This window comes from Nicotiana tabacum, chromosome 5 (genome assembly GCF_000715075.1).
Source record: "Nicotiana tabacum cultivar K326 chromosome 5, ASM71507v2, whole genome shotgun sequence".
Lineage (NCBI taxonomy): Eukaryota > Viridiplantae > Streptophyta > Magnoliopsida > Solanales > Solanaceae > Nicotiana > Nicotiana tabacum.
The window spans coordinates 50028552-50055390 of NC_134084.1; the positions used below are offsets into that span (position 1 = coordinate 50028552).

At 37.8% G+C, this 26839-nt stretch overlaps 1 protein-coding gene across 2 annotated transcripts; it reads right to left on the bottom strand.

Moving 5' to 3' along the window:
• Positions 1 to 343: 343 nt before the first annotated feature.
• Positions 344 to 5242, bottom strand: LOC107786681 (pheophytinase, chloroplastic). 2 transcript variants are annotated; one of them, XM_016608199.2, is made up of 6 exons: positions 4992 to 5242; positions 3509 to 4270; positions 2072 to 2298; positions 1545 to 1736; positions 1291 to 1447; positions 344 to 829 (listed from the first exon to the last, which is right to left on the bottom strand). In XM_016608199.2, exons 2-6 carry the CDS (start codon positions 4253 to 4255, stop codon positions 605 to 607), a joined length of 1548 nt encoding a protein of 515 aa, XP_016463685.1. In that variant the 5' UTR covers positions 4256 to 4270; positions 4992 to 5242; the 3' UTR covers positions 344 to 604. The 2 variants fall into 2 exon arrangements, with proteins under 2 accessions (XP_016463685.1, XP_075109633.1); XM_075253532.1 differs by having other exon boundaries at positions 468 to 930.
• Between the last annotated feature and the right edge of the window lie 21597 nt (positions 5243 to 26839).

Below are 26839 nucleotides of genomic sequence, written 5' to 3' on the forward strand. Positions count from 1 at the left end.
TGAGTTGTATGATCACTTTCTCATCAAATATTACTGAAATGCGTCAATCTCTTTGTTCTTCCATATTCATATCATATGTTAAAATCTATTAAATTGTTATATTTTTTCGGATGTGAAGTGATCATCATTATTTAGATCTCATATTAATTTTTATGTTTAATTACTAAATTCGATTAACCTTGAAAGTGTGCATCAACGAAACATTATTGTCAGAGAACTAAAAAATAATTATTATGTGTTACTAAGAAAATTTTCTCATAAGAATATTTTAATAGATAATATATTTGTTAATTTTTTATATTTTTACTAAAACATATATTTATTTATAAAAAAATTAACAAAGTAAGATTAAAATAATATTTAAGTAACAAAAAACCCGAAAAATCCGACAAAACCGAACCAATCCGGTCCATGTACACCCCTAACTACAACTATGCATTTCCTAGGCACATTATTCACATGCCAAATAAAAGAAATGAACATGAATAAATATCATATATGAATAAATAACCTATATAACAATTTACATTGCTTAAAAATATGTTAAAACCTAAATGACAATCTACATTGCTTGATTTCTGATCATTTATCGAGAGTAAGCCCCTCAATTTTGAAATTGAGTTTTTAGGTACGTGCTAACCCTCTTCCAATGGGGAATCATTGACCCATAAAACTGCACTAGCACTGATCTTTTTAGCCCCTCACGAGAAAATTCCAAGTCTCTGGCGATATCATAATCAACATTTTCTGGAGTTTCAAGCAGAGGCAATGCAACTGATCCATGGGACTCTAAGCTCCGTACCCATCCGCGGAGCAGAAAATTCACGACCTGTACATGTAAAATCGCCTTCACATGTCTCAACTTGCACCAATAATAACTTACCCTATTCATTGTTCTCATTTGTATATCTCATGTTGTCCCAGAAAAAACTGTCACAATCAAGAATCAGTCCAGTGCCAACTTAAATATGTAAGCTATTTATCTTTGAAAGAATTACAAGCGCAGTTAAAACGACTTCATAAGCAGTCTCAGAATGTTAACCAAAGATGATGAGGAAATTTATTTACTAAGCTTTTCCTTGCATTACAAAGCAAGAACATGCATAAGCTCTTACAGTTGGCTATGATCCGTGCACCAGTCAACAAACATAAAGCATAATGTAAGATGACTGAAGGGTCTGGGACAAGGATCTTTCAGGAAGACGACAAATTTACAGATTTTGTGGGTCTACGACAAGGCTCTTTCATGAAGGCAGGAGAAATTTACAGATTTGAGTGTTTGTGACATACCTCCGGAGCTTCATCATGGGGACAATGACCGGCAGGGCTAATCTCATAATATGGAGCTTCAGGCAATTGCCGTTTCACCTGTAAACCCCAAATAGGCTTCACCCATGGATCTTCTTTCCCATACATGAGACAGACAGGCACATTCTTCATTTGACACCTACGAAAATGTAAAAACTGGAAGCTTTGCAATCTTGTTTAGTAAAATTAGTGATAAATAAGCCAAGTGCAGCAATGTGATGCGTTGCTCTACCTACCCAGATAAAGCCTCTTCAAAAGAAACTTGCCCTCGAGGAGCAAACATTATTGAGGCAAAGACTGCCGCTGCTGCAGGATGTTTTGTCGTCTCAAGTATCCGAGTGAAAACTTTATCAAACTTTGTGGTGTTATCAGCATAAACTTGTTTCAGTACCTTAGCAATAAATTCAGGACCGCTAATTTTCTCCCATCTGAAAGCATAATAAAGCAGACGCATACATTTAGGGTACAACAGAAGGCCAACTTTTGTTTTTTTTAAGACAAACCGTAAAACAATCCTGAAGACCTCAAAAGAGTAACTCACATTATGTTAACCAAATGTCCAGTGACACCATGCATTTTGTTTCATGTAAGTTACAAAACGTAATAGACATATTAATTGAATAATATTAGTTGGTTTCTGTAGGTCATAACTGAATTTAAGAAAACTAGCTAACCTGACTTAAAAAGACTCTACTTCAGGAGACAAGTTTACAGGCCTGAGGGAACTGCATAATCACATTCTTAAAAGAATCATATAACTTACACAACTTCTGTGAGCATTCTGACAGAGGTAGGAAGAGGAAAGCTCCCAGTCCAGGGAAATACGCTAGATAATCTTGGGGATTTAACAGGATTCGGAAAAAATCCCCAAAATGGTGTTGCGTTCAGCAAAGTTACACCTTTAACCAAATGAGGATAACGTGCTGCGAAGTAAATGGCAACATACCCACCAAGAGAATTCCCCACAATGTAAACTGGCTCTTTAATAACCTGCACCATAACATCTGTTCGAGTTTATGTATTCCTCATGAGCTATAATAACTGATATAAATAAAGTTAAACCAACCAAAACTAAAAGACTTTGTCAGGAAAAGATATTTTTCCAAACAATTTTATTTAGCCAAAATAAGACGAAGCCTATATAAAAGTCTATTTTCCTACTATCACAAAATAAATCAAAGCAGTAAAGAGCACCAGCAAAACAGATATGACCGCAGCAGAGTAATAGAATAGCAAGAAACTATACTCAAGGCAAATACACAAGACAATAGAATAGCAACATGAGCAAACAGACCAATAAAAAGTTTAATGGCCTGGCTGCAATCGACACATCTGCTTAGAGGTAGTTTACATTATAGCAAGCATTCAAACCAGGATACTTGAGGCACTCGAGAAATTCCTACTGATAGGCTGGGATCAACTAAAGCCTTTCTTATCTTTTCACATCCACATCAAATTATCCTGAGGTAATAGAAATTGTGTTGGTAATATTTGGTAGCTCAAGTTACTTCATAAACCGATGATGTTAGTTTTACAACCGTAAGAAAGAACCAGAAATAACTTCTTGATGCTAGGTCGTGAAGCACAGAGGATGCACCTGAACGAATAAGGAACTGCTAACCTCAGACTAAAATCATTCTCGGTTCAATCATTTTCTAACTGTAACCGCAAAAAATCAGGTCATCACCATGCCAGCAAGCGTATAACTTCATCCTGCCTTTCAGTCCAAAATCTAACAATTTTATGAAAATTCATTTCTTGCTTATCTGAATTAGTAGATAAATACAGTCAAAGAAAAGACAAACTGAGAATCTTTACTTTTCAATTACGTCAAAAAGATTATATTTTTAACCCCCCACCCCCCACCCCACTCCCACCCCCACCCGAGAGAGAGAGAGAGAGAGAGAGAGACTAGTGCCATGGAAGATAGCCTGGCACATATTATCATTCAATTGTCTACTGCATCAGGAAGAAGACATAACGTGATACATGAAAATGGAATCCTACTTAACAAAATTGATCAGTGTTTAAGAGCTGGGATTTTCTTTTCTTGGTCAGTTAAGACCTGGGAAAACTCGTTGAATTTGTAACAAAAAATTACTGGAAAAGTGCACCAAATTTAAACATCAAAGAAACAAATCCATTCCAACAAATTCTAATTCTAAGTAAAAAGTGAAAATATAAAGACACAAAGTACTACCTCTTCAATGAAATAGTGCACTTGCTCCTTCCATAAGTCGATAGAGTAGACAAGTTCTTTTGCCCAGGGTTTTGCTTCTTCTCCAAAGCCCCACACATCTCCGTCAAGTTGTTCCTTGGACGTCGAGGTCAGATCTTCACATGGTAATGACTTCCCCTGACCGAGAAAATCTATTGCCCATATTCTGTGATCACGGCCAAGATCCTTTAGCTGTTTTTCATAGTGAAAGGAACCAACACCAAAACCAGGAAGAAAAAGCACCGGCGGGGAATTAACATTTTCGCAACCTGATTTCTCATAATGAACATTCAATTTTGGCTTCCATTCCCAAAACCAACTGCTAATGGGAGCACCAAAATCACCTTTATTATCTTCATCTGGCAAACCAGGAATGATAACCTTGGGTACTGATTTGCCAACACCAGTCACGTTTTGCTTACCCTCTTTTCCATCAACTACATAAGAGTTATAACTTTTACCCAAGGCACTTGAATCAAAATTCTCAAATTCCTTGAATGCATTGATAGGGCAACAAATTCTGCTCCGATTTGGTCTCTTTATGCAAAACTGATCTGCACCAGAATACCTGAGCGCTCCCGGAGAAGGCTTAAACAGAACATAACACATCCTTTCCTCTTTTAATATGGGAAAACTTGCCTGATTTGAACCTGGACATTTACCCGTTGCTTTCCCTCTAATGTTTACAACGTAATAAAATGATGTAGAATGGCAAGATATAATTTCCATTCCTGAACCAACTTTCTGAAATGAAAAGATTCAAATTAAGAAAATACCATAACTAGCATTTATGTTATTGTTAAACAGAAATGTAACATGTAGAGCACAAGTAATTCGATGCACAATACCAATTCACCATAACAAAAAAGGAATCAGAAATTCACTTGTTAAGGTAAGGTCCCAAAATACAATTCCCTTACTTTAGTTATAGCATATCAATATCAGATTCTTTTGGAATGTATTTGTTGATTTTCATCATTAGCGCTGAAATCGAGTAATATCAAATAGACAGACCAGTGGTTGATGTAGCATATTAGCTATGAGTTCAATCGAACCTAGTGTTTTGACACGGTATGAATAATCACTAATATTTCAACAAATATTAACTTGTGAACTCATAATTTCAAAAGTCCATGCTAAGAATATTAAAAGGTCGAGCCCATCCAAGTTAAATCCTCAATCCACCTCTGAGTCAGACTATCTGTGATAATAATTAGAAAATCAGATTCATTGGCTACAGCACCAGTTCTACCACTTCTTTTTTTAAAAGTGAAGTCACTCTTCATACCATGTCATCACCAAAATAGAAAGAATAATGGCAGACCGATCTAAGGAAGTTAGAAGCATATCTATAAATTACCCAACAGAGTTTTGCATGTAGACGATAATTCAAACAAAAAAGTCCAATTTTTAGTAATAAAAAATGATAAATATATGAAGAAGGAAGGAAAGATAATAATATTACCGCTAATCAGATATCATTAGCAGAAGCTCCAAAACAGTGGGAAAGATGGTTAAATATTTCCTATTTCTCTGCTGAGCAGAGAGAAAGAAAATGAGAATAATCATGAAAATGTGTAGTAGAAATTTAACTCTTTCTTTCCCACTATAATTTGCTGATTTTTGGTAATTCTTTCAGGAAGAATTTGGAATTAACGAAAAGGTGAAGGAGTGAACGGAAGGATTTGGTTTAATCGTTTGGGCCAACACGTGTCTGGTGTTCATGGCTGCTGATTGGCGTTCCATATTTGCTCATGGGTTGGGGTGGGGCCATAGAAAATGGGATGCTAAAAATAACAAAAATGATTCTTTTAACAAATTAAGCTCAAAGTGACAATATGAAATATAAAATAGATAATAGATGTCAGAGTGGAAGAGAGAACTTTCTTCTCATTTCAAGTATGTAATCCATTAGCCAAAAGTGCTCTATTTATAGTTACAAAGGTTCATCCTCAAAAATAAAGAATGAAGTTACATATTAAATAGATACATATGAATACAAGTAATTCATGTATGTGATGTAGGAATTAAATGGATAGCCACTTTAATTCATCGTATTCATAACACTCCTCCTTTGATATCCATTTAAAAAATTATGTGCCTCATTAAATTTTACTAGGAAAAATCCAGTGAAAAAAAGTTTAATGAAGAAAAAAGAATACACATATCTTGTAATACGCATTGAGTGTTACCTCATTAAAAACCTTACTAGAAAAACCCAATAGAGATAAAATTCTAGTTAAGGAAAAAAGAGTACAACGTGTATTATACTCCCTTTGATGAAAACTTTATTTGATATCTCGGAGATGATGCATTCCAATTTTATGAGAGCTTCTCAAGTGTTGATGTTGGCAATGCCTTAATAAATAAATCTGCCAGAATATCTCTTGATTGGAGTTGTTAAACATCTATCTTACCATTCTTTTGAAGATCATACGTGAAAAAGAACTTTAGTGAAATATGCTTTGTTCTGTCTCTTTTTCTCTTCGAGGATTTTTATCTCTGGAACCGATTAGTCGACCATATTTCAAGCATAGCTTAGACTCATTTACATTTATAGATTGTCCAACCGGGACATAAATTTGAATATGAGCATTAGCAGCTGGAATATGTAACTTAGTCATCCTTGGTGGGTCAATTAATTCATATGGCAGTTGATTTGTAATATTTTACAAATCTATAACGACTCGACTTGTCATTTTAAGAATTTACACCTCGTTCAGCGACTAAAGGCCTCGAGCAGCTTCGTAATATGCATTATGATCCGCACGTGTGGTCGAGTTTGGTTTTCGTAAGATTCAGAGTTAAAATTTAAAGAAAAAAATTCTCATTTTGAAACTTAAATGGAAAGAATTGACCGGAGAGTTGACTTTTGAGCAAAAGACCTCAGAATGGAATTTTAATGATGTCAATAGCATCTTATAATAATTTCGGACTTAGGCGTATGTCCGGAATTGGGGTTGGAAATCCGTAGAACAATTCGGCGCATTTTGGCGAAATTAGAAAGTTGACGTGTTCTAATTATATTATTTTATGTGCGGATGAGGACTATTAATATGATGGATATCAATTGGATATGATAATAAGTATACAAGGCATATTATAAGTGATGTGGGGTCTAAGGAGAGGCCTAAGTCTAAGTCAAGTTGGAAAATTTCATAATAGACTAAAATTTTGAATGAGTACGCACAAGACCACACTTTGGACGAGCATATCTACATATATATAAGGTGTTATATCATGCACAACCTATCAAATGAAAGAGATTTTAGTCTAGTTTCCAACGCTTCAAACCCTTTTTCATTTGGACACTCCTACACAAAGTTATTATCAAATTGCCAAAAGCTCGAAAAATGCAATTCTGCGGCCAATTGTGCGACCGCAAAATCATTCTGCGATCGCAAAATGGTCGCAGAATGGCCCAGTGTAGCCCAATTCTTGGCACCTATTTTCCGATCCATTCTGCGACCTGCATAGCTATTGTGTGATGCATTCTACAATAGCAGACCTAGTTTTGGAGGCTTCATTCTCCTACTTTCATAACCCGGCCCTATTTTGATAAATAGGCTTTGGAGTTTATGTTCGGGTGATTTTCTGAGCATTCTAGAAAGAGGTGAGAGATTTTTAGAGAGAGAAAAAGGAAACCCAATATTCAAATCATCCAATCTTGCATTAACCTTCAAGAATCAAGCAACCCAATCACAGGATCTTCATCTAAGAGGTAAAGATTTCATACCCTAGTCTTTAATTTCGACTTTGGAGGGGTAAAGATGGGTGATTAGGAGTATGATTCTTGGGTAGAAGAGTATTATGAATACATATATGTACAAATAAGGTTTGTTGGAAGATTGTTGAGTTCAAATGAGTAAAGATTGGGTTGAAAATGGTAGAAATCTTCAAAGACTTTAATTGAAGATTTCAAAGACAATCCGATGTCAGAATTCAATAATTTTTTGTACGGTTGAACTTGTATCGGAACAGGTGTTCGAATTTCGTGAGTTTTTTGGGATTCGAAACGTGGTTCCCGCTGTCAATTTTTAAATGAATTTTGGATTTTAATCCGGAATATTAGTAATTTCATATGGAACTAATTCCTACGATTCGTATTGAGTATATTGAATTATTTGTGACTATATTTGAAGCTTTCGGACACAAATTCGCGAGGTGAAGGTTTATTGAAATCTTGAATTTGGTTGCAAAATGAGATAAGTATCCTGCCTAACCTTATGTGGGGGACTTCCCTTTAGGATTTGAGTCTTCTATGTTAATTATAGTCCGTGTACGCGAGGTAACGAGTGCGTGCTCATACTTATTTGTGGAAGTTGGCCATTAGGATTCTTAGGTCCTTATATTCACTATGTATGAAGTTGTTCGTGATACGTTTGAGTTCCTATTTATTGGTTTCACTTATACATGCTTCAATTAGAATTAATTGCCTTGGGATTCACTCTTATTGCCTATTTGATACTTATTTGACTTAACTAGAGATTTTGCCTCTTTTATCGTCATGCTATCTTTTCACAACTGTTTACCTTTAATTGAAATTATTACTATCTCATCCTATAATTATTTAGTCTTAATTGGAGATATGATTATCTTATGTTGCCTATCATTATTTGAATTATTGAATATCTTTCGCAAATTGCTCAACCTTAAAAGGATTTTAGACAACCTATATCTCAGTTGACTTGCCTTTATTTAGGACTATTGGACTCGTGTGACTTCCTTATTGTTGACTTGTATATTGTGGGATCGTTGCTATATAGTTGTCTTCCGTAGTTGAACTGTTCCCTTTCCTAGTATTCTTTACTGTGGTTATTCCTTGTAAACTGATTCTACCGTTTCTTTATGATTTAAAGTTCTTGAGTTGATTTACTCGTCGTACTTTGTATTATTGTCATTTTTGTTGTTGCACTTACTGTGGTGATGTACGAGGTTTCTGCCGTGTTGTAACTGTTATTTCTATTGGTTACGCTGTATACTTACTTTGGGGCTACGGGACGGTAACCCGATAGATCCCCATGTTCTGCATATTTACTTTGAGACTACGAAACGATATTCCGGTAGATCCCCTGCACATTTTTGTTTGGGACTATGGGACGGTATCCCAGTAGATCCCTCTGTTCTGCATATTTACTTTGGGACTACGGAACAATATCCCGATAGATCCCTGCACATTTACGTTTGGGACTATGGGACGGTATCCCGGTAGATCCCCCTGTTCTGCATATTTACTTTGGGACTACGGAACGATATTCTGGTATATCCCCCTGCACATTTACATTTGGGAATACGGGACAGTATCTTGGGAGATCCCCTATTATTATCATTGTGTTCTAAGCTGTGCATTTCATTGATCATATCCTTGCGTAAACATTCTACGTGTTGTCCATTCTTTTCCTTATGCTTACTTGCTGGTATGAACTATGTTAGGACACTTGTATAAGCATACACGTGGCTAAGCACCCTTATCGGATAAGAGGCTTCTTGATATTGCTGAGTATAGACACACACCCTTGTTTATTTGCCTTCCAAGTGAGAATGGCTCTATTTGGCATGTGAGTTGTCAGTACGATTTTGAGGTGTGATGAGGGCACAAGATGCCAAGTGTTAGGGTTCAGGTATTGAGACCCGTATTGTATGATTATGAGATGAGGTGTCACAGGTTGATTTATAATCGAAGGATATTTATTCGAAAAAATTATATTCGAAAGGTATTTATTTTGAAAGAACTATCTTTGAAAAATATTTATTTGAAGAAAATATATTTCAAGATATTTTTATCACTTGAAGGATTTGATTAATTGATTGGAGTTTGTTGGCTAAGACCTAATGTGAAAACTGTCGTAGTTGCTAAATTATGACTTGCCTTTACTGCGTTCGGATTCGGATTTGGGTTATATTTCCATTCATTCTTCTTATTATGATGTTCCGCTGTTACTTGCTATTTTCTTTCCTTATTGCAATTACTGCATTGCTAGCCGCATCGCATAGTCTTTATGTATATATCATATTTCTGTTGCTTCTATACTTATACTTGTTCAATTTATTAGACCAGTAGGTGTCTTGACTGTTCCTCATCACTACTCCATCGAGGTTAGTCTTGATACTTACTAGGCACCGCTGTGGTATGCTCATACTATACTTTTGCATATTTTTGTGCAGATCCAGGTATTGTTCGTTAGTAGTTGTGCGGATTCTTACCGAGGAGATTCAAGGTAACCCTGATGTTGTGTTCGCAGGCTTCGGAGTCCCCTTCCTATTTTGTATCCACACTGTTGTACTTATTTCCATACAGTAGCATTAGACGTTGTAGCAAAACTCTGTAGAGCTTATGACTTGTACTACCGGTTTTGAGAATGTGTAAGTTTTGTGAAGATTTCTATATTGAGACTGTTAGACTTTCTTTATTATGGTTGTTTTCAATAACTATTAGGCTTACCTAGTCCTTAAGACTAGGTGCCATCACGAAACCCAATGGAGGGGAAATTGGGTCGTGACAAAATCTTTTGTACCTCATGTTCATATTTATTTGTTCAAGAATCTAAAATGAGATAGTGATAACGCATTCCAGTCTATCTCTTTTTTCAACTGCTTATTTCTTCCCCTAATTTTGGGATACTAACATATATCCCCAACTTTCTTTGCAGACTCATCTTTGTGTGTAGTAGTGGAGCAATTGGAACATATACCATACATCCAAATATTCTAAGATGAAATATATTTGGCTCCTGACCAAAAGTCAATTATAATTGAGAGACTTTCTGATTACATGCGGGCCTGATCTGCACAATAGCTACCGCATACAAAATAGCATGACCCCATGCCGAGATGTGAAGTTTTGTTATCATAGGCATTGGTCTAGCAGTTAATTATAGGCGTTTGATAAATAACTCCGCTCGACCATTTTGAGTATGAACATGAGCAATTAGAAGCTCAATTGTTATCCCAATTGTTATACAATAATCAATAAAGGCCTGGGACGTAAACTCACCAGCGTTATCAAGACGGAGTGTCTTAATTGCATAATTTGAAAACTATGCTTTTAATCTTATTAATTGAGCCAGTAACCTCGCAAAAGCCAAATTGCGGGATGATAACAAGCACACATGTGATTATCTTGTAGGTGCATCTATCAAAATTATATAATATTCAAATGGTCCATATTGAGGGTGTAGGCCCACATATATCACTCTATATACGTTCCAAAAATACAGGGGATTCAACCCTAAATTTAATTGCTAATGATTTAATAGTTAATTTGCCTTGAGAACATGCAATACAAGAGAATACCATAGTTTGAAGAATCTTCTGGTTCTTCAATGAATGCCATATGAATTCTCAATTATTTTGCGAATCATATTATAACTGGGACATCTCAATCGGTCATGCCAAATAATAAAATTATTAGTAAATCTCTAGTTTACTATGGCACGTGATTCGACTACCAATACTTGTGTAGTACAATCTGCATAAAAATGGATAATATTTCATATTCATACTTGTTACTATCCATATGGCGAATATCTCATTCAAAAGTCATTATCATTATTGTCATGGTTAAATTATTATAAGCAAGACCTATTTTTTGCTTTACTTTTGCTCTTTAATAATTTTTCATAAGGCATGGCAAAGTACTTTTAACGTATGATAGGTACATGACCAATAACATATTCATGCGGCCACATAATGATATTTATCCTCTTTATTTCTCTCAAACCTCTTTATAGGTGAGTTGTGAGATTTCAACAATCAAGAGTGTACAAGTGTTTATAAGTTTATTTCATATAGCCAAATTCACTTCTAGAATGTATCATAATCATCTAGATATGCCTCACAACCAAGCCTTTAGGTTGTTTAAGTAGGTTTGGTGACAGATCGGCCATAGGAGTACTCAGGGATATAAACAAGGGCAACAAATGTGGAGCATACGACGATGCCGCCCATTTTCTAAGCCATAATGCGCTGGAACTCAAATTCAACGTCTTATTATCAATATGCAACAAGACTTAAATCCGATGTCTGAAAATCTCATTCAAAATATTGCTATTTCAATAACAAATTCGAGGCATGAAAATAGAGAATGCTTACCCTACACATCCTTATAGATCTATTTAAATCAATATTCCCACGTAATAAAACCGTGGTATAATTGAGCTTTTAACTATAAAAGAAAATATATAATTGGCACTTTACCTAGTCGATCGGACTTTCCAAAGCTTATTCTTCCCATATTTATTATCTAACTGCAACTTCTTCACAATATCAGTAATTATAATAATAGCAATATAAATCTGTTTTGCAAAACCATTTCACTCTTGAAAGAATCTTTCTATAATAGATAAACTTTGTTCTGAACATATCTAAGTATCTAAAGGTGAAACTTTCGAAATATTTCAGTGATTTAATTAAAGGATTGTATATAGACCATAATGACAACTCTTATACTTCAAAGGCCATGAAACTTTACCAAGACCAAAATCTGAGGAAATGAAGGCACCAGCCCTATGTTTTCTATCTAATTTTTCACTGTGATCATTTTTCTTCGTGCTTACCCTTCACCTTACTAAAAAGTGAAAAGATGTTATTGATAATATTTTGCTGGAGATACTGCTAAACGAAAGGAGAAATGTCTAATACATAGTAACAAGTAACAATATGGATCGAATATTAGGTGCACATACCTTATACAATTGATCTATCAAAAATATACATACCTCATATGCTTATCTCTTGTATACTTTAGACATAGATAGTAGAAGATATTGAGTTATCTTTATTTTATCCATGCATGTGCTTCTTCATAAGAGGCTCAACAGTGCAGGCAGGCAGTGCACACTTCCAGTTGTAGAACACAATACGTAAGCCACAACATTTCTAACATAACTTACGTAAATCAAATTGTTTGAGGCTCGTGCTGCTAACGTGTAATAAAATAAATAAAAAATAGAACAATATTAAACAAGAGTAGACAAGATATGTAGAGAGAAAAAGAAAACTTTCTTTTTATTTCAAGTATATAATCCATGAGCCAAAAGTGCTTTATTTATAGTTACAAAGGTTGATCCTCAAAAATAAAGAATGAAGTTACACATTAAATAGATACATATGAATACAAGTGATTCATGTATGTGATGTAAGATTTAAATGGACAACCACTTAGTTCATTGTATTCATAATATTTAGAGTTAGATTTAAAGTAGTCTCTTAAATATACTCTTTAATAGTCTTAATCATTTAAATTTATCAAAAAATGAGCATTTTTAGTTTGTGTCAAATATTTAACAGAATTTGAGTATTAGATTCATAACAGATTACTTATATTTAGAGTTAGATTTAAAATAGTCTCTTAAATATACTCTTGAATAGTCTTAGTCATTTAAATTTATCAAAAATGAGCATTTTTAGTTTGTGTCAAATATTTAACAGAATTTGAGTATTAGATTTAAGGGTGAAAATATATATTTAATCATAAATACCAGAATAGTCCAAAAACTGCAACACAAAACATTACACCAAACATTAGAAATAGATGAAAAACAACAAAAACTGTACCTCAAGTACTATATCAAACATCATATATAAAACAAAATAGCAAAAAATATATACTCCCTCCGTTTCAATGTGAACCTATTTGACTGGACATGGAATTTAAGAAAAAAGAGAAGACTTTGGATCTTGTAGTGTAAATTGAGGCACATATATTTGTGTGGCTATAAAACATTATGTAAAGATAATTTGTTTCCAAATAAGGAAAGGGATCATTCTTTTTGGCACGGACTAAAAAAGAAATAGGTTCACATAAATTGAAACGGAGGGAGTATAAAAAACGTCATCTCCAAATGTGAGTTCTGATCAAATTTTTCTTATTTATCACAGTCACATTAAATCTAACGGCTAGAGTTTGTTAAATATTTGACGGTAACAAAAATCGCTCACCACTAACAAAATCAAATAACCAAAAGTACGCTGGAGTATATTTAAGGACTAAACAAGTTCTTTCCCGCAAGGAAGACAAAGATGGCAAGGATTCTGACAGTGGGATTTTAGTAGAAAAATAGGAAGTATTGCGTGAAGCATTAGACAAATTTAAAAAATTGCTCAAAAATTGCCCACGTCATGGTTAGTCGGATCAGATCTTGTCCATACTCTCATGGAAAGATTGCATGATGCATCAAAGACGTCACGTGCTAAAACTAACCAAGTCATGATGATGCCTAACTATACTTATTAGACCAACCAACTAACGCAAATACATCTCAACTCCATGATTATCATATAAATAATAAAGTTGAAATGCTTAATTCAATACATGCTACCCCAAGATTTGTTGTCACAAGTCATGAGCAACTAAAATTAGGATACAAAACTGATATGAAGAAAGTACATTATCTGTTTGAATATACATGAACATACATGATGGACTCTAGGCTACCATTAACATAGGGCAACTCACAACTAGAATGTTGTTATATCTTCAATCCTCGTGTCAAGACCCAAACTCAACCCGTCGTGATGGCGCCTATCGTAGAACTAGGCCAGTCTCACTCAACGAAAAAACCAACCACAATACTAAAATTTAGAACATTTGCGAAAGAGTACTTTTATCATTTAAGAAAATAAATTGTTCATAACGTAAGTAAAATCCATAACACGATTCAACCAGCCCAAAATCAGGGTGTCACGAAGTACATGAGCGTCTAGAGAAATTACATAGTCTACTACAATATTTACTGAATACAACTGAAACGCCAACTAGAATAGAGAAGGAGGGTCAAGATTCTGCGAACGTCATGCAGATACCTCAACAATCTCACAAGTCTGTAACCTCGATCAATGACTGCACTGGGACCGAAAGATCCTAGATCTACACACAAAATACAGGGGATAACGTGAGTACACCAACTCAGTAAGTAACAAGCCCAACTTATGGACTGATAGGTAGTGAAGGATGTAACCTCAACAGAAAATAGAAATAAGCTGTGCAATAAAGTAGGCATGCTATTCTTTCAGGAATACAGCTCAACAGTGAAATAAATACAGATTTGAACAATATAAAATATAAAGCTCAACTAACTCTATATACCAATGCATAGAATGTATGAAATGCACCATTTGCTCCCACTCTCAAGTACTCAACCACTTGGTACTGCATATGGCCATCCGGCCTAGGAAAATCCATCCCGAAACATATACAATGATGACTGCAAGTCATCCAGTACCGAGGAAACAAGGGTAATCCAACCCTAAGGAGAAATCTATCTCCAAGTATATATATACATACACTCAACCTCTCGGTACCGCATATATCCATTCGACCCAAGGAAATCCATCCCGGAACATACTCAACAATGACTGGGCGTCACTCGGTACCGATGAAAAAGGGGACATCCATCCCTGTGGAGAAATCCATCTCCATATATCAATACTTCGGACAAATCCATATCCAGAAAAATCTATCCCTCAATGATATCATCTGCTCCCACTGTGGGTGTGCAGACTCCGAAAGGGATCCTACGTCCCAAGCGCTATAACAAGCCAATGAAGGCATAATCAATAATCCTCTACGGCGTGCAGCCCTACCTAGAACTGTCCCTCATAATTAGGCTCTCGGCCTCTCTCAGTCATCACTCTCCAGTCTCACTCACGGGCTCACAGTGCCATGAAAACTAGTCTGAAACAATGATATGATGTGCCAACATAATAACAACTAAGACATGGTATGATATGCATGAACAAGACTGAGTACAAAATGTCAATGAAACTAATGAGATGAAAGCAAGAAACGACCACTCGGGTCTCAATAGTATCGGCATGAAGCCCTAACATGATAATTAGCATGATTTACAACTCTTATAATTAGTCACATAATGAAACACAGATATCAGCAAGAAAGAGTCACTACGCAATGCCATGGAATAAACTAGGCCACAATTATCGCGGTGTACGCCCACACACCCGTCACTTGGCATGTGTGTCACCTCAATACGATCATATAACACATAGTTTGGGGTTTCGAACCCTCATAACCAAGTTTGAAAGCGTTACTTACCTCAACCAAGCCAAAATCCTACTCCACGATGCCATTGCCCCTCAAATCGACCTCTGAAAGCTCCGAATCTAGCCATAAATAATTCGATACAATTAACACGAGCTAAAGGACTCAACCCCATAAGAAAATGCTAAGCTTAAGGCCAAAAGTCAAAAAGTCAACTCAAAAGTTGGGCCTCGGGCCCCCTTCTCGAAATCCGACAAAGCCACAAAATCCGACAATCCACTCGATTACGAGACTAACCATACTAGTTTCACTCAATTCCAACTTCGAATCAGCTTTCAAATCCCAAAAGATCATTTTATGAAGTTTCACAAATATTCCCCAAATTTAATCCCAAATTACTAATCAAAAGATGAAATCAATGATATATTCATGATTATTAGCCAAAACCATGTTACAATCACTTACCCCAATGATTTTCTTGAAAAACTCCCGAAAATTCACCTCAAATCGAGCTCCCAAAGTCCAAAATGTAAAATAAAAACCCTAACCCCCGCTCATATAGCTCTCTGAACTTCCAGCCCGCGGTTCGCGTTTTCCTCACTGCGGCCGCGCAACCCTTACTGTTGTCCGCGTAATTCCCTCGTGGTCGCGGACCTTAACCCTCGCCTGCTACGGTCCGCATAAAATCTATCGCAGCCGCCAACCTGACTTCCTCTCCTCACCGCGGTCCGTGAACACCTACCACGTTCTTCCACCGCGGTCTACGAATATCCTATCGCGGCCGCACTTCCAATGATCTGAGACCTGAAACTTTCAGAACACCAGATATCAGATATTTTCCAACTCCCAAAGCCAAATAGTGATTCGATAACCACCCGGAACTTACCCGAGGCCCTCGGGACCTCAACCAATCATACCAACACATCCTATAATATCATTCAAACTTAGTCGAACCCTCGGATCACTCAAAACAATATCAAAACACTAAATCACACTCGGATTCAAGCCTAAGGACTTCTAAGTCTCCAAATTCCACAACGATGTCGAAATTTATCAAACCGCATCCAATAATCTCAAATTTTTCCCACAAGTGACAAATAACACTACGAAGCTACTCCAACTCTCAGAATTCCATTCCGAGATCATTTACACATAATTCAATATCTGGTTGACTTTTACCAACTTAAGCTTCTAAATAGGAGGCTAAGCGCCTCATTCCACACCAAAACCACTACAGACCCGAATCAACCAACATGATACAATAAAACACAGCTGAAGAACATAGAAGAGAAACAGAGTAAACAGAGTTGTGACTCCTGAAACGACCGGTCGGGCTGTTACATCCTCCCCTCTTAAACAAACGTTCGTCCTCGAACGAGTCTAGAAATATATCTGAAGCCTCAAATAGGTGTGGATATATGCTCTGCATCTCCCGCTCGGTCTCCCAAGTAGCCTCCTCCATGGGCCGACCTCTCCACTGCACTTTTACTAAATCTATATCCTTTGATCTAAACTTGCGAACCTGTCACTACAAAATAGCCACGGGCTCCACATCATAAGTCAAATCACCATCTAACTGAACTGTGCTAAAATCCAAAACAAGAGACAAATCGCCGATATACTTTCGGAGCATAGAAACATGAAATATCGGATGCACCCCTGACAAGCTAGGAGACAAGGCAAGCTCATAAGCCACCTCCCCAATCCTGCGAAGTAACCCAAAAGGCCCAATGAACCGAGGACTCAACTTGCCCCTCTTCCCAAATCTCATAACACCCTTCATGGTTGAAACCTTCAATAGAACCTTCTCCCCGACCATATAGGATACATCACAAACCTTTCTGTCGACATAACTCTTTTGTCTTGACTGCGATATACGAAGCCGCTCCTGAATCACTTTCACCTTGTCCAAAGCATCCTACACTAAGTCTGTACCCAAAAGCCTAGCCTCGCCCGGCTCAAACCACCCCACTGGTGATCTACACTGCCTCTCATACAAAGCCTCATACGGAGCCATCTGAATACTCGACTGATAACTGTTGTTGTAAGGAAACTCCGTGAGAGGCAAAAATTGGTCCCATGAACCCCCAAAATCAATGACACAAGTGCGTAACATGTCCTCCAAAATTTGAATAGTGCGCTCTAACTGTCCTTCCATCTGAGGGTGAAAAGTTGTGCTCAACTCCACCTGAGTACCCAATTCTCGTTGCATGGCCCTCCAAAACTGCGATGTAAACTAGGTACCTCTGTCTGAAATGATAGACACTGGAACACCATGCAGGCGAACAATCTCTCGGATATAAATCTCAGCCAACCACTCTAAAGAGTAAGTAGTACACACAGGAATGAAGTGCGCGGACTTAGTCAACCGATCCACAATCACCCAAATAGCATCGAACTTCCTCATGGTCCATGGGATCCAGCTATGAAATCTATGGTGATCCGCTCCCACTTCCACTCTGAAATCTCTATCTGCGAAAGCAAGCCACCCGGTCTCTGATGCTCATATTTCACCTGCTGACAATTGAGACACCAAGCTACAAACCCAACTATATCCTTCTCCATCCTCCTCCACTAATAATGCTGTCTCAAATCTTGGTACATCTGCGCGGCACCCAGATGGATGGAATACCGCAAGCTTTGGGCCTCCTCTAGAATCAATTCCCGAAGTCCATCTACATGGGGCACACATATCCGGCCCTACATCCTCAATACCCCATCATCACCAATAGTCACATATCTGGCATCATCATGTAGAACAATGTCCTTAAGGACTAACAAATGAGGATCATCATACTGACGCTCTCTAATACGATCAAACAATAAAGACCGAGAAACCACATAAGCTAGGATCCGACTGGGCTCCAAAATATCCAACCTCACCAACCGATTGGCGAAGTTCTGAACATCAACCGCCAGAGGTCTCTCCCCAACAGTAATAAATGCAAGATTGCCCATACTCACTGCCTTCCTACTCAAGCCATCGACCACCACATTGGCCTTCCCCGGATGGTACAGAATAGTAATATCATAGTCCTTTAGCAGCTCCAACTATCTCCGCTGCCTCAAATTGAGATCCTTCCATTTGAACAAGTGCTGGAGGCTACGATAATCAGTAAACACCTCACAAGACACACCATAGAGATAATGCCTCCAAATCTTCAACGCACAAACAATGGCAGCCAACTTCAAATCATGAACATGGTAGTTCTTCTCATGGGGCTTCAACTGTTGAGAAGCATAAGCAATCACTCTACCCTCCTGTATCAACTCACATCTGATACAGACTCTAAAAGCATCACAATATACTACATAAGAACCTGAAGTTGATGGCAGAACTAACACTAGATTTGTGGTCAAGGCGGTCTTGAGCTTCTGAAAGCTCTCCTCACACTCATGCATCCACCTGAAAGGAGCATCTTTTTGGGTCAATTTAGTCAAGGGTGACGCAATAGATAAAAATCCCTAAACAAATCGACGGTAATAACCTGCCAAACCAAGAAAGCTACGAATCTCTGTGGCTGAGGAGGGTCTGGGCCAACTCTGGACCGCCTCTATCTTCTTTGAATCAACCTGAATACCCTCACTGGGCACCACGTGCCCCAAGAATGCCACTGAACTGAGCCAAAACTCACACTTGGAGAACATTGCATAAAGCTTCTACTCCCTCAACCGCTGCAATACAACTCTCAAATGCTCAGCGTGCTCCTCCTGACTATGCGAGTACACCAGAATATCAATAATGAATACGATAACAAACGAGTCCAAATAAGGCCGAAACACGATTTTCATCAAATGCATGAACTCTGCTGGGGCATTGGTTAGCCCAAAAGACATAACAAGGAACTCATGATGACCGTATCGGGTCCTGAAAGCTGTCTTAAGAATGTCTGAGCCCTTGATCTTCAACTGGGGATACCCTGACCGAAGGTCAATCTTGGAGAACACCCTCGCTCCCTAAAGCTGGTCAAATAAATCATCAATATGAGGAAAAGGATACTTTTCTTGATTGTGACCTTATTCAATTACCTGTAGTCAATGCACATTCTCATAGTGCCATCATTCTTCTTCACAAATAGAACAAGTGCACCCCAAGGCGATACACTAGGCTGAATAAACCCCTTATCAAGGAGTTCCCGAAGCTGCTCTTTTAATTCCTTTAACTCTGTCGGTGCCATACGATACAGTGGAATAGAAATGGGCTGCGTGCCCGGCACCAAATCAATACCGAAGTCAATATCTCTATCCGGTAGCATGCCCGACAGGTCTGCAGGAAATACATCCAAAAAATCTCTTACCACCGGAACCGAATCAATACTAGGGGTCTTTGCACTGACATCCCTCACAAAGGCCAAATAAGAAAGACAACCCTTCTCAACCATCTGCTGGGCCTTCAAGAATGAAATCACCCTGGTGGGAACATAATCTGTCAAACCTCACCACTCTATTCGAGGCACTCCTAGCATAGCCAATGTCACTGTCTTAGTGTGATAGTCCAAAATAGCATGGCACGGAGACAACCAATACATACCCAATATCACATCAAAATCCACCATACTAAGTAATAAAAGTCTAATCGAGTCTTCAAACCTTCAATAGTCACCACACAAGACCGATATACGCGGTCCAACTACAATAGTATCGCCCACAGGAGTGGATACACGAACAGATAAAACAAGAGACTCATGGGGTGTATCCAGATAATGAGCAAAATATGATGAAACATATGAAAAAAGGGAACTGGGCTCAAATAACACAGAGACATCCCTGTGGATAACTGAGATAATACCTGTGATCACAGCATCTGAAGCAATAGCATCGCGTCTGGCATGGAGTACATAGAAATGAGCCTAACCGCCACCTAATCGGCCTCCCCCTCTAGGGCGACCCATAACTAACTGACCTCCACCCGAGCTGACTGGGCGGGTGGGGAAGTAACTGGGGCTGAAGCCGAAAGTTATCTCCTCTGTTGGGATGAACCTCCTGAAAGGCGGGGACAAAACCTCTTGATATGACCCAAGTCTCCACACTCAAAGAAACCTCTATCGGCTATTAGCAATAGGGACTGAAGGGAGCCCCGAGCACCGGGATTTCCACTAGAAGAACCAGGCATAGATGAGCCCTGAACTGATGGTGCATGAGTCGAACTTTGAGTTGGAATGGCACTGAGAGATGAGTGGCCCTGATGTGTGTTAATACCCAATTGTTTCATATACTATTTTTAAAATGCATAAATGTCTTAAAAACAGAGCATGAGCATCAATTGATATTTTTTCCATAATTTCTACATTTTCAAAGGATTTTTATTAATTTATCCCAGTGTTTTTATTATAAAAATAATTACTAATTGCATCACAAAGGGTTTTATAATCATTTTTATTGCTTAATTTTATCACTTATATTTATACTAAGCCTTAATTATTTCATTAATAGCCACACTTACATTTTAGGGTTATAATTGCAATAACTTTGCAATAATAGCCCATGTGGGAATAATTAATTTATTCCACAAGAAAATGATATTTTGTATTTTTATAATATTAAATAATTATTTTAAATTATTTTTATCCATAAATAGCATTTTTGTCATTTATTAGCTATTTTATAAATTATTTATCAAATTAACTGGGTATTTAACAAATAGTCTCTTTTAATTTCATACCTAGCCCAAATTTTACCCCCAGCCAATTAAAAATCATAACCCAAATACCCTAGCCCAATTTCCTATATGACCTGCCCAACCCCAGATCAATTACTGACCATTGATCTAAGAGATCAACAGTCCAGGACGTGGTTACCATTTTTAACTACCCAAAACCCCCCAAAACCCTACTCACTTCTCTAATTTCGCCGCCCCCAAATCCCTTCCCTCCTCTCTTCTCTCTCAGACGCTCTCCTAACCCTAGCCACCGTCACCGAAAAACCCTCTGTTCCATGGGTTTCCCTTTGATTTTAGGCCCCAGCCGGCCTCTTACCTCTTCTGGTTGTTCGATTTCTTCATGGTTTGAAGGAATCTCAAAGAGACTCAACATAGAGTCGACCTAAACTCTTCATTTTGTCGATGAACCTGCCTTGTGTTCATCGCTATGTTTGTGAGTATTATTATCTTTATGATTATGGTTTGAAACTCCGGTTCTTAACTGGATTTTTCTCACCTCGTTCCATTCTTCAAAACCCTAATATCTTTCTACTTGAGTCTATTCAGATCCATGTAGATCTTAGATGAGTTTAAGTTTAGCTGGTATTTTTCTTCAAAATCTTCTGCATCTTCCTTATTATTAACCGATTTTAATGTTTTTCTAAAACTAGGGTTTCATTTTTAAGTTCTCTGCAAAAGGGTTTTAAAGTTCCTAAGTTTTTAAATCTTATTCTCTTTATTGGTTCGATTATTTTTTCATGCCTATGTTCTAAACCCTAGGGTTTCTGCTTATTTCACTGATTATTTCAATATTTGCCCGTTATTTTCATCTCTGTCAATTAGAAGAGATTGATTGATTTTATTAGGGTTCAAATTATATTTTTCTGCCGAGATTGATACTTCTTTGTGATTTTTACCTATTTTTCTTATTTGTGACTCCTAATTGGTACTGTGAGCACGTGATTTTTGTTTCGTACGACAATCGCTCCAAAAGGAAATAAAAAATAATAATTGGCCCTGCTGTACAAATTTTGGATTTCTGTGCGGCACCTTGATTTATTTGTGACTTCGGCCCATTTTTATTTATTTACTTCATTAAAACAAAATTCAAAAAATATATGTGTCCTGCATAATTCGAACCGTAATCCGGTCGTTGAATAAGAAAATCACGAATGGGCATCTTCGTCCGTGATTTTATTTTGATTAACTTTACCTGTTTTGAAATATTTTAGTGTGTGTGCAAATAATTGTATTGAGTGTGTGTTTAATTTTAATTTGATTTTTTGGCTTAGTTTTAAAATAAATAAGAAAAAAAAAGAAAAAAAATGTATATTGAAAGGACCCCTTTCCCTCCCGAACTTGGGCAAATTTTAACAAAATTGGCCCAAACAAACAGCCCAAAACCCAGGCCTGCCCGGCCCAACACCACCTGATGCCCAGAGAATCCAAACGACGTCGTTTTGGTACAGGTTGATCTGGGCCGTTGATCTCAAATTGATCAACGGCCAAGATCACATTTCCTATACCCACGAACAGAACCCGACCCGTTTCCACCCGGACCAACCCGAACCCCCTTTAGTTGAAACGACATCGTTTCCCCGAGGCCTTTAGATCCAAGCCATTGATTCCAGTTAATCTGATGGCTGAGATCAGCCGCCTATTCCATATATAAGCCTATAACCTTACCCTGCCCCCCATCAGATACCCCAGCTCCCGTCTTCAACCTCATCCCCATCAAACCCTAGAGCCGCCCCTGTATCCTCCACCATGAAAACCGGCGGCATGGACGCCGGTGACCTTCCCCTTAACACCCTAGAACCCCCTTGCCATCCTGAGCATGAATCCATTAACCCTGTAGTTCGAATCCCTCCCCACCTTCTCGAATCTTCATTTGAAGGTTCGAGTCGAAACTCGATCTACACGGTTCAACCCTAGCTTCACACCAGATACTCCCCAGACCCCCTCGTGACCAAACCATACTTGGTTTGGTCCGAATCTGATCAGGGAAGCCTGAATCCCAGATCTAAGTTTGAAAGGTTTTGTGTCCTTCGTCACTGGTTCATACCGGTTCAACCGAAGAGATTAAGGTCTAATGGACTTCAATCAAAGTGTTTCTCATCTGAGAAACACTTCGATTAAAGTCCATTCAGCCTTAAGAAAGTTTGTCCAAATCCAAGTTCAAACTGTTAAACTTTTCAAGTTTTAAGGTAAGTCTGCTTTCTTTTCCTTTATTTGTTTTTAGTCCATATGATTTGTTTTAAAAGACTGTTCATATTTGTTTTAATTTTTATCAACTTTTGTTTGTCCACTTTGTTTGAACATCTGTGTTTGTCTGAATCCCTCTCCTCCTATTCTGATACGGCATGCGTATTGGTTGTATTCCAATTTGTACTGACTAACTGATTCCTCGAAGTACCATTCTATTTTAATCAGTATAAGTCGAGTCATGTGTCCCATACTTCTGAATGTCTGATTTTTGGCTACGATTGTGTACGTTAATGCTAATATAGTCGAGTCGACATGAGTCGTCAATTAGTTTCAACTGTCTAAGCATAGCAAATCGATTTGCTTCTGTCGAACATTTTTTGAATCAATTGAGAAACAATTTTGTTTACTTATAGCTGTTGATTTGGATCAGTAATGTAAAAGGGATGTTTGGTTTAAATGCTGAATTGGAGGGCATGTGCACTCTTGCACAGCATTTGCATTGGTGCACCTCATGTGCATTGATGCACCTCATGTGCTTTGTGCACAACCTGTGGCCTGCATAAAGGTCCTTGTTTAATTTTAAAATGGTTTGACAGCATATGCTGTCAACACATCCTACTGCCCATACTTGCTTTTAGTTAAATAAAATGGAAAAGCTAAATCTGCCAGGGAATGATGGGGTTTTTATACCTAATTAACAAAAGTGGAACTGAAAAAGCTTAAAGGCACATGGGAGGGGTATGGTAATAGTCTGAACAGGCTGTTTAAAAGGGATAGTGTTGAGGCCTATAAAGGGGGGAGGGGAGCTGGAAATACAGAAAAATAGATACACATAGACAGAGAGAGTTGAAGGGATAGAGAGGATACAACCAACAATCAGAAGCTTTTTCCTCCTATTATTACTGGGTTTCAGTTGTTAAACCTGTTTGAAATCAATTCTGATTCTTTGAAATTCCAGTTGTGTCTATTAGTCGAGTGTTTTCATTGGTTTACTACTGGTTTGGTCTGTTTGAATTTCTGTTTCTATTCCACTGGGTGTTGCTGCTATTTGGCTATTACTTTCTATTGGCCATATTTGCATCTCTGCACTCGAGCCTGTTTCTTGCTGTATTGTTTTGCCTGCTGCTATTCTACCCTGTTGCTGTTGGTGCTGTTACTGCTGCTGCATTTGTTCATTGTTACTCTACTGATTGCCCTTTTTCTTCAATTGCAAATATTCCCAGGTACACAACCTTTGAACCTTGTATTGTTGAAAGTTTGAAGTTGAAGCAGAAATAAAGAAATGAACGCCAGTTTATGTTATAGCATTGGTGTAAAAAGATAGTTCGAATGTTGGTTGGGCCTGTATTCTTACTGTGAACTGCAAATATTCTGTATAAACTAGCATACATTCTGTTTAAGATGAACTGTTAGATAGCATGGCTCAATAGTAATGACAGTATGACATAGACAGCATGTTTTGATTTAGTATACATTCAGTTCAGTATAACACTTGTTTGATTTAGTATGACTGTATAACATAGAGTCATGGTAAGCATTGTATGTATTTTGCCTAGACCACTGAATTGACAAAACTGTGATACTGGGTCCGGGATAAATGTATCCCCAAACAAACTCCCATACAGTCACACTAAGAGTATGGCTATGAATGCCAGTTCTCTTGTCAGTTTATTCGTTCCAATACAGGTTCGATACTGGGTTTCGGTACAGATTTTTATTTCGAAATGATGTAATGATTGTTGAGAAAAACTAATAATCATTTTTGAGTTCAATTAGTAGTAATTTTTCCTAATAAAACAGCCGATTTCTTTTATCAATTTCAAATAGGTTAGAGTGTTAAGAATAGAACTTGGAGGTCGTTAAAACATAACTCAATATATGTTGTTAGTTTGTTTGCAATCTCACTTAGCGAATTAATAAGCATATTCACTTGTTGAAGACAAAGCATGCCGTAGCTCTCACCTCATGAACAATCAATCAGGTAATCAAACAAGTTTAGGTTCGGCAAACATAATAAGGATTCAGTCCGTATTTGTCTAAACCAGCAAAATTCGGTATCATCCTTCCCTTTAAAGATAAATGTAGTAAAAATGCAGTCCTTGTAGGGTACCCTTCTAAAATAATGAGACGAGCCTCGCCGAATCAAAAGGCAAATTGCGGGGCCCTCAATAATTGGTCATAATAAATACTTAGAATTTGGGACGGGCTGTTTAGTGAATTCCACTGCCCTCCCGAAGACAATAACGCGTTAGATTCTTTAGGCGCGACTTAATCAAATTACATTCTTAAATTCGGGTGCGCATTTATGTGACCCAATTTCAAATCTCAATGGAGTCGAAATGTGTTAACAACTACGGGTGCATTGATTGTGACGTGGTTCGAGATACATTTTCACGACGTTGCAATTCTATAAAAATAAATGATAATAATAAAAGCGGTTAAAACTTAATAAAAGCACATAAGTCACAACATGTATTTAAATCAGATATTTAGCCATTATAACAATTTTAGCGACCATGCTAGAACCACGGGATTCGAGGGTGCCTAACACCTTCCCTCGGGTCAACAGAATTCCTTACTTAGAATTTCTGGTTCGCAGACTTCATTTGGAAAAGTCGAAAATTTCCTTGATTTGGGATTCAAGATAAACCGGTGACTTGGGACACCAAAAGCCAAACCTTTCCCAAGTGGCGACTCTGAATTAAATAAATAATCCCATTTCGAATATTGTCACTTAAATTGGAAAAACTCCACCCGCGCATTTTAACCCTTCGGGGCCGGGCGCGCAAAGAGGAGGTGTGACAGCTCTGGCGACTCCGCTGGGGAATTGTGACCCAGAACCACTGGTTCAGGTTCCAAGAATTCGAGCTTAGAATAATTGTTATATCTGGCTTATTATCTGATCTTTATTACATGTTTTGCATAAAAGTGCTAAATGTTGTCTTTTACCGCTTTTGATATTATCTGAACTGTATATAAACTGTGCCGAAACCCTTCTTTTCTTACCTCCGGGGAGAAGCTCGCTGGTCGAGACTCCCTATTCTGTTAGTGTCAATACTTGAAATAAGAAAGAGGTCGGACAAGTTACAAAGCCGGACGATCTCGCGGGTCCCCGGTACGTAGCCCCCTCCTCGACTCGAGTTGTCCGCTCGGGTACACAGTCTAGGGCAAATACCAAGGTTTAAACCTAGTATAACGAAACTTCATGCCGGATCCCTAGTAGGAACGCTTATTTGCATCATGTTGCATTTGACTTAGGGGACTCAACACAGGGGTTGGGTCCGTCTAGGACAGGCAACCTGAAATGGAAAGACCATCATGCTGCATTCCTATCTGTGTTATGCATTTATTTGCTTCGGTTCCGCATGTCGACCGGTTCTTAAAAAAAAGAAGGGAAAATAGCAGCGCAGGGGAGATAATTACTTATTTTTGGAAAATAAAACCAATGTCCAAGTAGTGTCAAAACCTC